The sequence below is a fragment of the Lissotriton helveticus genome, chromosome 6 (assembly GCF_964261635.1).
Source record: "Lissotriton helveticus chromosome 6, aLisHel1.1, whole genome shotgun sequence".
Taxonomy (NCBI): Eukaryota; Metazoa; Chordata; class Amphibia; order Caudata; family Salamandridae; genus Lissotriton; species Lissotriton helveticus.
In genome coordinates, this window is record NC_136067.1 from 13333047 (window position 1) to 13346789 (window position 13743).

Sequence of the window (13743 nt, forward strand, 5' to 3'; positions counted from 1 at the left end):
GGACCCAATCCATGTAAATGGCTATAGGACCTTTTTTACCCCAGCAATTCGAGGCCATTTTGGAAGGGCAAAGGGTGGTTTGACTTTGTTTGTTTCAAACCACCTTAAAATTATACAGGTCCAATGTCATTTACATTCCAAATATTTCCAGCTCATAGTTCTTAGAGATCTTAAAGGAGCAAAGGTGATTATTATTAATTTCTATAACAATGTCCCGAGGGAAGATATTGTGGTTGAGATGAAGCAGCTCAAGGAGGTAGTTCAGTTAGAGGTAGATAAAAACGACAGAGATCTGGTAATTTTATGGGGGGGGGGGGGGATTTTAACTGTTCAATCTGTTCCAAAGGGTGTCAGGGCCTATGTGGCCTAATGACAGAGAGAGATATGAATCTGACTCATTTCGATCACACTTTAATGGGGGATCTGCTGAACGAAATATTATTCATGTTTGACTTAGGGTTTGCTAATGAAACAGCGTTAAAACCCACTCCCTTTGTCCCGACCTTTGTTGGTAGAGGTTTGGTGTCAACCATTGACTTTATTATCGCTTCCAGTAATCTTAATCATAGAGTTGTGGGGGTCACAAATATCCTATTGCCCATAAGTGATCATCTCCCACAACGCCTTAAGGTAGTAGAACTATTCCCAGACCCATCTACGGCCGCGCCACCTGTTGAGGCAGCGGTTGATGTGGTTCTTGGGAGACAAAACGGGTTTACACTTAATTGGAGCAAAGTAATCCCCGCAACATTCTTCAAGGAACTCTGGGAGGCGTGCTCTACTAGTTTTTTGACCTGTTTGGGACATAATTCTAGTAGTGATCAAATAATTGAGCACTTTGGTATTATAGCTACAAACATAAAGAGTAGCTTAAGGGTGGAGTCAAAGCGTAGAGGTAAGGGATCCAAGAGTTGGTTCGATAATGCATGCACTAGGGCGTTGAAAAATCTAAAACATGCAGTGCACAGAAGCCCCAGGGACACAGGCGAAATAAGAACATGTAGGTCTGCATACAACCAGGCCCTTAAAGTATGGAAAATAACGTTAAATAAGGAGGCATTAGACTCACTCTGCGAGGCTTCAAAAACCAAAAATCCCTTCGTATTTTGGAAAGTAATTAACACCCCTTTCCCTTACGAAACTCATACGGCGCGAATTGAGATCGCAATAAATTAGGATAATTGGGTGGATCATTTCTCCAATCTTTATAAGGCTCAGGATGATACCCGTAGTGGAGGTCCTCAGACCAGCTTGGACTTACAACCAGGTCCAAACTTGGTTGTTACACTTGATGAGGTATTGCTTGCCCTAAGAGCTACTAAAGGAGGAAAGGCAGCTGGGCCTGATGGGATCCCTGCGGACCTATTTAAAGTAAATCCTGAAATCTGGGGCCCAATGTTGGTACAACTTTTTAAAGCGGCTTTAGCGAGGGGCTTAAAAGATTCCTGGTTTACCTCTGTCATTGTCCCTATTTACAAGAAGGGGGACAGAAACAGTTGTGCCTGCTACAGGCCAATCTCCCTTCTTGATTCCTCAATAAAAATCTTGGGTCGAATAGTGTTGGCAAGACTCCAAAGCTGGGCGGAGGAAAACGAAGTCATGAGCGACTTGCAATATGGTTTTCAAAAAGGGATTGGCACAATCGAGCAAGGCCTAAATTTGATGTTATTGCAACATAAATATATAAGGATTAAGTCGGAACGCTTGTATTTTACTTTTGTGGATCTTTCATCCGCGTTCGACTGTGTGTCACACGCTAAATTGTGGGCAGTAATGAAAAGTTTGGGAGTGGATAACACCATCATCTCTTTCCTGAGGGAACTTTATAGTGGAGCCACAGCTTCTGTTCGCTACGGTAGAGGGGCGAATGCTCCAGACAATTCAGCGTGGGTCGAGGAGTGCGTCAAGGTTGTGTACTAGCACCTTTTCTCTTCCTCCTCTACATTAATGGGCTTGAGCATCATCTGATGCATGAGTGCAGGGATATGCCCAGGGTGGGGAGGAGGGCAATCCCTGCGCTCATGTATGCGGATGATGCTGTGCTTATGGCACGTACACCTCAAGCTCTGCAAAAACTAGTAGTAAGCTTTGAGAACTTTATGCTGAATCTAGACTTGCAAGTAAACTGTAGTAAAACTTTTACAATGAACTGTGGTCCTAAATCAGGTAAACCGATGAAACGGATGTTTTTAAATAATGTTCCATTAGACAATACCTCAACCTTTTCTTATTTGAGCATTTTATTCCATGAATCAGGTTCTTGGACAAGTGCAATTAAGGCGAGAACTCTTTTATTTATGAAAACGATCATGGCTTTAAAGAATTTCGTTAAAAAATTGGACAGAAAGCCGATAAAAGAAATGTTAACCATTTATAAAGCAACATGCTTATCTGTGGCTATGTATGGCTCAGGCTTGTGGGGGTATGCAAATGTCGATCCAATCCAGGTGGTGGAAAATAAGTTTATGAGGGAAGTCCTTGCAGTACCACAGTGTGTTGCCACATTTAACTGTCACGCTGAACTTGCTCAACCCCACATAACAGACATTATTAAAATCCAACCTATCCTGTTGTGGCACAGGGTATGGACCACAAATGAATGTGTCATGAACCGGGCCATATTACAGGATACCCTCAGCCTGGACCACGTGGAGAGATCACAGTGGCTGGGATATGTTAAGTGCTTCCTGACTGACATTGGGTGCTATTCTTATTTTTCGGATCCATCTACAATGGACAGCATCTCAAGGAGCACTTTGAAAGCCCCCTGCCTGGACCATCTTGAGGATAAGAGGAGGAGAGTTGAAACTTTGAAACATTCAGTACACTCACATCTCATTACTCTATGTGAGACTAAGTCTGTACAGCCATACCTATCCCTGCCCATGACAAACTATGACCGCTTTCTTTTAACTCGTTTTAGATTTTGTATATTTTTTAGATTGGTGTCCTTTCCCAGTATGAATTCATGGAATCGTATATTGCCCACTTGCCCATGTGATGGCAATTCACAACAATCAGATATCCACATCCTTTTCTTCTGTAGATTTTATAGTGCCTCTCGTAGTGAAATTATTGTCCCTTTTTAAAAAAATATGAATTTAACCAGATGCCACCTAGCTTTTTTAGAGGTCCAGAGAATGGATACGGTTTTAACTGTAACTGTGGTTTTAAAATTCCTAAAAAGTGTTTCTAAACTACGGAAACAAACGGTTTCGGAAATGGTATAAACCATTTCCTACTGAATAACTGTCTATTGATCTCCCTGACTGAACACCCATTGAGAGTTGTAATCATTGTAATCTGTTTTTTATGTCTGTTACTTTTATGGTTATTTGTTTTTAACCGAATAAAGTTCTTTGAATCTGAATATGAATCTGAATTTATATCCTCCTTATCTATATTCATTTCTTAAAAACTGACTACCACAGCAGTTCGAAAGGAGGATGGTATTTCTCAACCCTGCAAAATATGATTAGCTAGCAGGACAAGTTCGTGTTTTAAGCTTAAACAAAATCTTTTTAAAAATTCTATCAGAATGCCGTCTTCCCCACATGCTTTACCGTTGGCCATAAATTGAACAACCACTTCAATTTCTTGTAATGTAACAGTAGCAGTTAGTTTTGTACTTTGATTTGGCTGTAATTTTGGAATTTGCAATCTATTAAAAAAATGTATTTCAAACTGTCCACCTCTTGCCTGACTGAATAGATAGATTCATAGTGTTTTAAAAACGCATTTTGATTTGGCTCTTCATTTGTGATGCAGGTTTTAGTAATATTATTGGTCAAAACGTGGACTCTGTTCCGGGCCCCTTTTGTCTTTTATTTGGCAATCTAAGAATTTACCGGTAAATTCACTCTACTCGTAAACTCTCTGAAGATAGGTGGAGTTGGCAGTATATACATTAGTATAATAGTAATCTTGCATGTCCTGACGAGCTGACTAAAAAGCAGATTTATTCTAACTGATTTTATCCCTTAAATATTGCTCATTAGTATGCGTAACGTTGAGTTCAAGGTGTTTATTGGCTGTATTTTGAGCGTGTCAAATTGCGATCTGTTTAGATGATATAACGCCACAAATTGTGGCTTTAAAAGCCTCCCCGATATTTTCTACCGAGGCCGTATCCCTATTTATCTGAAAAAAACTTTCAATCTCCCTCTGGATTTCCTTACACCAATCTTCATCTTCTAGCTGTATTCTATTAAATGTCCATTTAGGGGTATTTTTGTCGCTCCTGATTCCAGATAATTCAAATTTTACTAAAGCATGGTCTGAGAAACTGTTTTGTATGTAGGTACAATTAACCAGATTTAACCCCCTAGAGATTAAAAAATAGTCACGTCTGGCGGGCGAGATATATTTCGCTAAAAAGCCCCAAAACTTTTTTGGGGGGGAAATCTTGTCTGCCAGCTGTCTATTACGTTTAGATTGTCCATGCTTTCAGTTAATACTGCACCTGTATGTGGTTTAGTTTGCTTTCAAACCCCGATGAATCCAGAGCGGAATTCTGCAATGATTGGAACCCCCACCTAAAATGACCACTTCGGGAAGTAGGAGCAGTGCGTGACGCAAATCCAAAAGAGATGTACGATTATTCTCTATTGTGGTGTAGATCGTGGCTATAGCCAACCTGGTATTATTAATTGAACCAGTCCCCATCTGCCCTCTTTATCTATAGGGGAATATATAGTCTGGAAAGGAAGACATTTGTTAAAAAAGATTGCTACCCCTCTTTGAGCCGTACATGCTGATGAAATATGCCTGTCCACTTCTGAAACAAGTTGAATGAGAGTTTCCACTGAGCAACATAGTGGGTTTCCTATATCAATATAATATCCGGGGAGTTGCCATTCATCCATTCTTCAATAGCTCGAGCTTTAATTTTGTTATTCAAGCCCTTAGCATTAAAAGAGAGAATTCCTTAGCTGCCTGTTGGTAAGACATCATCTGTGGCAACAAAAAGTGTTCAACCTAGCTTGTATCTGCATATTTATCTACGAGTTTTAAAAAATACATTTTTAAAACCCTTTTAAAGAATGTTAAAATGGTGATTAACACGATAGAGATAAAATGGGCTACACATACAAAACTATAATAACAGTTGCTAGAGATAACTGACGAAATAAAATATTCCTGCCCCTTACTCTCCTTAGACAACTTTCGCCTGACACTCCAAAGTTTACCTAAAAACATTGGGCCCAATTCACAGAACTAACTTACGACAAAATCCTAAACTTACTACTTTTGGTATTCACAGAAGGCATTTAGTAGTCTTAAGTTAGGATTTTGTCTTAGGTTAAGATTTTGTCTTAAAGTAAGATTTTGGCCTAAATTAGGATTGTGTTTTAAGTTAGAATTTTGTCCTAAATAAGAATTTTGTCTTAGAATAGGATTTTGTCCTAAATTAGGATTTTGTCTTAAGTTAGGAATTTGTCCTAAGTTAGGATTTTGTCTTAAATAAGGATTTTGTCCTAAGTTAGGATTTTGTCCTAAATTATGATTTTGTCTTAAATTAAGATTTTGTCCTAAATTAGTATTTTGTGTTAAGTTAGGATTTTGTGTTAAATTAGGATTTTGTCTTAAGTTAAACTTAAGTTCAATGTAAGTTTATCTTAAGTTTAACTTAAGGCGCAGATGTAGTAGATGATGTTGATTTTGTTGAAGTAGTTGAGGGAGTGTTGCGTGCAACCATCTTCTGATTGAAGATTTTTTTAATGGGCCTTTTCCTATATAGAGGTCACTTTTTATGGCGTGCCCATCCAGTGGAAGAAAAATGCTGCCTCCGCCCCATACCAGTGTGTGTGGTTTGTTTACCATCCTCTTCTTCCAAAAATGGTCCTGGGATAAGGACGGCGTCAGGCTTTGGGGAACACTGGAAGACTTGAAGGCAAAAGAAGAAAAACAGGTCAACCAGTCTTTGTGCAGAAGTGGCTTTTACACCTATAAAGACATTAAGGATTAAGGCCGTCTGCTACTGACGGATCTCCGCAGCCTCTAGGACCTCCTCATTTTCTCATCCCAGCAGAAGATCCTTTGTAAACACCAGTACAAGCTCTTTACTTGTATCATCCTCTTAAAATCGTTTCTAGGCAGGCTTCAAAATTTCTCATAAGGAAATTGTCATCTCTTCTTAGTGTGTCTCCTGGTGTTGATGTCAAGTGACTCATACTCCTTTGAGGAATCTGTAATCAAACTTCTCGTTCAGATGATCGTTACACTGTATTATCCTATTCACCTCTAGCACTTATGGGCTCACCCTCGAGTTTCTAAGTCAGATGATATTACCAACTTTCATGATGTTTTGGGGGAAAATTTAAACCTCTCCCTTAGAGTCATTGCAGACATCAGTGTCAGAAACAATGGGAACTCTTCAACCAAGAGCTTCCCTCATCCTCTTTTACCTCAGCTGTCAGGCTTTCTTGAAACTGTAGAGTAAAGATTTCTCATGCCGGCCACGTTGAAAGTATTACCCTTTCTTGTTAAAGTATAAGCCTCCTCATCAGGACTGCATTTGTTGCTGGCAAGCGTGAGGATGTGGGATTTTTTCACCCAGTTGGGCTCATAGAATGGTTCTGTAAATTGAAGGTTGTCATTTGTACGAAAAAGATGTATTTCACCCTACATCCCTTCGGTTTTGTGGTGTTTTTTACCACAAAGCTGGAAAGTGCATTCTTATTTCTTATCCTGATGAAGAGCCTCTCAAACATATTACGCTTGTGTCGAAACGTCATCTGTCTGATACTTTTGGACTGCTTTGTACTCACTATGCATCTCAAAGATGTATAATGAGCAACCCAATCATCCTTTATTATGACTAGTGCACATGGCAGCCATTAGATGTTATCCAATCAGAGTGAATTTTAATTTTGTCACTCTTTTCACAACTAGACCCAAAGGTATCAGAGCGCTTCACATCAACACCAGTTTCGTTACAGATGGACACATTCATTTTGTTAGGCACTAACGTTGTGTGATGTGTGCATTACGGCACCACTTTTCCTTTGAAGCACCTGTGCACATGTAATGAATCCCATAGCCTTCGACACTGTAGCACATCATACGCTGCTACAGTGTCTGAAGAAAGGAGGGGTGACAGGCATGGCCTGGTTGTGGCTGGAATCTTTTCTCACCAACCGTAGCTTCTCGGTAGAGCAAGGAGGAGCACGCTCTGACACCTTTGACCTCGGTCAAGGAGTGCCGCAGGGCTCAAGCCTCAGTCCAACCCTTTTTAATCTATATGTCACCCCCGTGGCTACTACTGCGGAACGATATGGGGTAGAAGTAGTGACATACGCAGACGACACACAGTTGGTGGTCGCTCTGACCCAACCTGCTGAACAAGCCGCCGCCAACTTCTCAGCATGCCTCCAGGAGATGGCGGGATGGATGGCGAAAAATTGCCTCCGTCTTAACGGTGACAAGACTGAGGTGCTGATTGTTGGAAAACCCCCCTCAGTCTGGTCATCTGCCTGGTGGCCGCAGACCCTGGGGCCCCTCCCTACCCCTAGTGATCAGGTCAAGAATCTGGGAGTATGGGTGGACTCAAAGTTGGACTACGACTACCATACTAGACGGGTAGCCGGTACGTGCTTCTCGATTCTACGGAAACTCCGCAAAACCATCGACCTGCTCCCAGAATCATCTAGGAAGACCCTGGTCCACGCCCTTGTCACGTCAAGACTGGACTATGGCAATGCCCTGTATCTGGGGGCCAATGCCACTAGCCGGCGGCGACTGCAGACAATTCAGAATGCTGCCGCCCGACTGGTCCTCCGGCTGCCCAGAAGAGCCGCCTCAAAAAAATCCCTACAAACTCTACATTGGCTTCCGATCAATGAAAGAATTGATTTCAAAGTCCTTTGTATTGGTCACAGGATCGTACATGGCAAGGGCCCGGCCTTCCTTCGGAACCTTCTTTGCCCCTATACGCCCACTCGACAACTCCGCTCGTTAGGAGCAGGCCTCCTCGCTGTCCCCAGACACAAGAAAGCCAGAATGGGAGGAAGATCCTTTCGTATTTTGGCGGCACACAAATGGAACTCTCTCCCCCTGAGCTTAAGAGTGGAAACATCGGAGCTCATCTTCCGTAGAAAGCTCAAAACATTCCTCTTTCCTAAAGATTAGCCCGTCTTGTTTGACTGACGGAGTAGATGGCTCTTCTGACAGCGCGGGGACACACTGAAAGTGTAACCATGCGCTTTACAAATTCAGAAATAATAATAATAATAATAATAGTTTGCCTTTGCCTTTCCAGAGAGGGGGTCACCAAGTCAGACCAATTGCAGATTTGAGAATTGTTTACAAGTAGCTATGACTCTTTATCCTCTCAGGTGTACTTACCTGTTGGCCTTGAGCCAACTACGTGGAGAGTTTATAAGAGTTTGATTTCACAAAGACGAGCTATTAGAGTTCAGGAGTCATTGAAAAAGAGTAATAAACCTAACAAGGCCTGTGCTTGTGTGCTCCACAATCGGAAACCCACCCCCCCAGGCACAACACATGCTCACAGCAGCATAACAGCACAAAGCATGCACACATCAGTGTAATTATTATTATTTTTTTTTTTGGGGTCTTATAAAGCGCGAACAGGCCAGCTACCTCACATGGAGGTGTCCCAGCGCTATGAGAACAGACTAGCCATATGTAATAGCAGGACGCATGTGCACAGGGGCATAATATAAAACAATGGGCACCCCTGCAGAATGTAAAGAGGCTCCAAAGGTCACAGAAACTCATTGACCTTGGGGGAAATGGGGTGCCCTTGATGGATCTGGGGGTCAGAGGATTGCCCCATCTGCTCCACAGGGGCTTGCATAATGACCCTGCATTCACAACTTCCCTTTTCATGTGGGATTTTCAGAGGGAAGGAAATAAAATCATGTGAAGACCAATTTTATCATACTTGAGTGGGAATTCTTTTCAAATGATTAGTTGAGTTCTTTTATCCATGGCTGAAGCAATGACATGGTGGAAGTGATCAGACATTTTAGCCAGGTTGCTGGGATATACAGAGGGGACTATTACATTTTAAATTCTGTGATAAAAGATGTCCTGTGACCGGGTTTTTAATAGAGATTGAATAGTATGGTGTTGAATTTCAATTATTTCATTTATTGCATGTTGTGTTTTATTGGTAAACGTAATATGGATTTTCCCCCAAAAAAGCTTCATTATCAGGCACATGCATCAATATTGCTTTTTGCGATTCCTTAATTGCGAAAAATAAGGAATCACAATTAAGGAATCGCAAAATGGAATGCATCATGAAATTGCTGAAAAAATTGCGATTTCTTAATATTCCTTAATTGTGACTCGCAAATTGCGAGTCGCAATTAAGGAATACCTCCCCATTCATTCCTATGGGCCCACAGGAATGAATGGGAAGACATTCTCAATTTGCGATTCGCAATTAGCGAATCGCAAATATAGAGTGCGATTTCAAGGGTGCAGGGGTGTCCAAAGGACACCCTGTTGCACCTCTGAAATCAATCTGTGCACATATGTCGTGCACACACATGCCCTAAGGGCATGTGTGTGCGCAACATGAAACTTTGAAAAATGCACAAAAGTGCATTTTTCAAAGTTTTCGCAAATTACCATGAGGTTCAACCTCATGGTAATTTGCTCCCCCTAATTGCGAAATTGCAATTTTTTTTAAGTTACATACATTGCATTTAAGGAATCGCAAAATGCGATTCCTTAAATGCAATTGCAATTTGAGAATTCGCAAATATTTGCGAATTCTCAAATTGCGAAGGCCTTCACCCTTCGTGCATTCCAAAAGCAGATTTTGCGATCGCAAACGGCCGATTTTTGCGATTGGCACCGTTTGCGATCGCAAAATCCTTTGATGCATGTGCCTGTTAGTCCTTATACTCGGTATATGTGAACATAGGAGACAGGATGTATCATCAGTTACTTCCAGTCATCAGACAGTGATGCCTACTGACACAATGACAAGAAGGTTGATTGCTGTCTCTGATTTGCTTCTAAATAATTTATTTCTACAGCAGACCAGGATCCAGTTTGCCCAAGGATGATCCAAAGGAGCTGGTACCACTGAAGGTTCTGGACAAGATCTAACGACACCGATGGTCCTGGGCTGAGAGGAACTCCACAGACACATGGACAATCATGAGGACGCGTATTCCACGGATCACAGTACTTCACAAACTGCATCAACGCATATCGATTGGCACCCAACCATGTAACTAAAGCTTTTAAGTGCAACTCTTCCCTGCAGGCAACACTACAACGTGCTCTATGTTTCTTGTATATTTATCCATAGCACAGCCCTAGGGGGAAGGGGGCTCCCTCTTAGTACTGGGTCAGACAGCAGCTTATTGAACCTCCGGTGATGAAGGCTCCATCTGTACACCGTGTTTATCTTAAAGGTTCTTGTGTTCCAGAGTGGTGTAATCCTTTCTAGGTGCTAAAGTGTGAGGCAACTACCAAAGCATAGACATTAAGCTACCTTTGTTAATGGAATTTATACTGTAGACATAACCTTCCCACATTTTTTTACCTTAAGAATTATCCTCCCAGGCTTCAGAGTGGTCCAAAAAAAGATTTTCCCCAGCAGTAGCTCCTCAGAACTGCTGGGTAGGACCATATGGCTCTATCCATGACAAAGTAGGTGCCAAATCCTCAGGGGAGGAGGGCGAGTGGTGGGGAACTGCGGGAAGATTACGTACCCACCAGCAACATTGTCATGCAAGGCATTTTTTATTAGCCATTTTTTTTTATGATGGGTATTTCTTCCTGCAGGTTTCTCACCCAAAGGAATTCCTCCCTGGAGGTGGGACTGAGTAGTGCCAGCTAAACAAGGAATGCAAAAAGAACAATTGATGGACAGAATGCAGAACAATGTCAAACATTCACCACAATACAGAGATTTGGGCATACATCCATCATTTTCTGTGCTCACTAAGCCTTTCCAGTTTGTTCCCAGCCATATGCAAATCACTCAGCCTTGACCTTGCTCCCTATGGGAACAGTCCAGCCCAAACTGCCAGGCCAGGTCCTCCCTGGACCGGAAACTAGCATCTTGGGACCGGTTTCAGGGAATCACCTCTCATCAGCCAGGGGAGCTTGAATCCATTGGCATGGAGAGCACAGGACCCACGTCTGGGCATACCCATCCCACTTGGGGTGACAAATGCAATAAGAACAAATGAGGAATGCTGAACAATGTCAAACATTCACCCCAGTACAGAGATGTGGGACTAAATCCATAGTTTTTTTGCTCCCCATGTGTGATCTCGGCCTGGATTTTTTTCCCTGAGTCCAACTCGCTGATGACTGAGGTGTGAGTGACAGTTTTCCTCGTCATTTTGAGGTTGGAAGCAGGATGCCGTGACAGCGTTGACTTGTGTGGTCATGTCCAGCACATTGTTGATGACTGTGCTCACCATTGTGTGGGGAGGCTCCTTGTCCTACCCCCCACATCTGGTTCTGTAAAGTTCTTCCACTTTCCCTGTCAAGCCCTCAAACTTTTTGGGAGTGACAAAAGGCAGGGAGGCCTGGTGTCAGGTTCCTTTGTGTGTGGGAGGCAATGACATTTGAAGCCTAGGTGGGGCTGGGTACAGCTCCTCCTCAGTCATCTCGCCAGGATGGCCCATTTGATCCATACCTAAGCCCCCTTTGTGTTACTGTCTGAAAGTAATGCACAAACCCTAATGGCAGAGCTATTAACAGCCATGTGAAACACAGCACTGGCAGAAGTCCCAGATGGTTGGGATAAGAAATCACTAACTTTCTAAAAGCGCCATTTTCAGAATTATGACCCAGGAATCTGACTTTACCATTAAAGGGGATTTAAAATTACAGTTAATTTGAGGGTAAACCGCAAATCTCTATCTGATCCCAATCCAAAGTTAGCTCGTATTAAATGTAATAAGGTAACCCGGTGTTAGTCAATGGGAGAGACCTTACAACAGTAAAAACGGACTTTAGGAGTTTTTCACTGCCAGGACATGTACAAATTAAGTACACTTCCTACTTTTGAAATAAAATACCCCCTTTCCTATAAGCCTTTATGGCCTACCTTAGGTGTGACTTATAAGTAATAAAAAAAGAGGGCCCATGCACGATAAAAAGCTTACTTTGCCAGGTCTAAATGGCAGTTTAAAACTGCAATTCAGGCCGCAGGGCAGGCCTGACATGTTTTAAAAGGCTACTTCGTGGGTGTCAGTAGAGAGCTGCATGCCCACTAGTAGCATTTAATTTACAGGCCCTGGGTACACTTCGTATCATGTTCTATGGACTTTCAAAAAAATTAAAAGTGCAAATTAGGATGAGCCCAATTTTACCATGTTTGAAGTAGAGAGAGTGCACACAGTCATTACATTGCAACATCCTTTACAATGCATGTCACTACAACGCAGCCATTTCATCGCATATCACAACACACGACACTACAACGCATGTCACTACAACACAGGCATTACATCGCAAGTCAATACAACGCATGCCATTACAATGCATAGCACCCCAACACTATCCAACACTTACCTTAAATGCAATGTAATGGTATGCGTTGTAAAGGTATAATGCGTTGTAATGGTATGTGTTGTAAATGCAGTTTAAAAAAATTTGTTGTAATGTCATGCGACGTAAATGTATGCATTGTAAGGGATGTTGTGGTGTAAAAACTGCATTGTAAAGGCATGCGTTGTAAATGTATGCGTTGTAACGTCATACATTCGTCAAGTGAATGTCCTAAAACAAGGGACATTGGAATTAAAAAACATAACAAGGTTCCAGAGTTACTTATTAATCGGACTAAAATATCTTTACCGCCTGTCATGCCATCTAGAGGGGTTGTGTGTCGTCCCGTCTCTCATCGTCGTCCTCGTTCTTAGGCCTGGTAGTGCCTCGTGCGCTCTTGCATGACTTTGCTCACGATTCCTATGAAAGAGCTGGGAGGTCTACATCTGGCCGCAGACTGACGTGCAGACTCGGTGCGGTGCCCCGTGGTGAGCTACTGCCAAGCAGCTTTTGCATGCAAAGGAGCGCCAAGTACGCCATTCAACATCAAATAACAAGAGGTGAGGGCTTGAAAATAACAATAACACCCGCAAACGCGCCCGCAGCACCCAGCGTTCAATGGAGAGAGCTTGAGAGAACCGCGAGCGCGCCAATAACAAGCCCGGGGCCGCTGTAGAGTTTGCCAAAATAGGAGCGGGTAACGAGAAGTTTGGAAACACAGTATGCCTACATGCCTACTTGCTTTACGCTTGACTGATGTTATGATATTTGTAAATCGTGGCTCCTAATCGAGAGAGCAACTGTACTTACTACTGAGACACAGTCACGTACATGGAGGGCACTGGTGAGATCCTGTGTCCTTTTTTTAGAACTATTAGGAGTTTGGCCCTTCCTTCCCTTTTAACATCTGTTATTCTCTGCACACTCATGGTGTGGAAAAGGGTTCCAGGATGCCCGACCCCAACATGGCCGACAGTGGTGACTTTTTCCCCCCTTGCTGATCTTTTAGTCTTACTTAGAAAACCCTGCCAGGAATGTGCCTGACCTCAAGAGGACGTCTGGAATTTTCTCGGACCATGGCTCCCACCCCCCTCTCTCCCACCCCGCACTATTCTGACATTCCCCTGAGTACACTTGACCCCTACCCGGACAGCGGAGTTCAAGCTTTTTGTCCGATGCCCAGTGGTGCTGCTCTGTTCAGCTAATTGAGGAGATCGGCATTGGTTCATCCCCTGACCATCACCTGCC

General features: G+C 42.7%; 2 protein-coding genes across 2 annotated transcripts in view; both read left to right on the plus strand.

Moving 5' to 3' along the window:
* The window catches only part of LOC144762140 (solute carrier family 22 member 7-like), a 299847-nt gene extending 289656 nt beyond the window's left edge, over positions 1 to 10191 (plus strand). Inside the window, exon 10 of the mRNA XM_078647287.1 lies at positions 10017 to 10191. Within this exon, the coding sequence (XP_078503413.1) occupies positions 10017 to 10089 (73 nt within the window). The 3' untranslated portion in view covers positions 10090 to 10191. The remainder of the gene's footprint in view (positions 1 to 10016) is intronic.
* LOC144762138 (solute carrier family 22 member 7-like) overlaps positions 1 to 13743 on the plus strand; it is a 628845-nt gene that overhangs the window by 298171 nt on the left and 316931 nt on the right. The window lies entirely within an intron of this gene.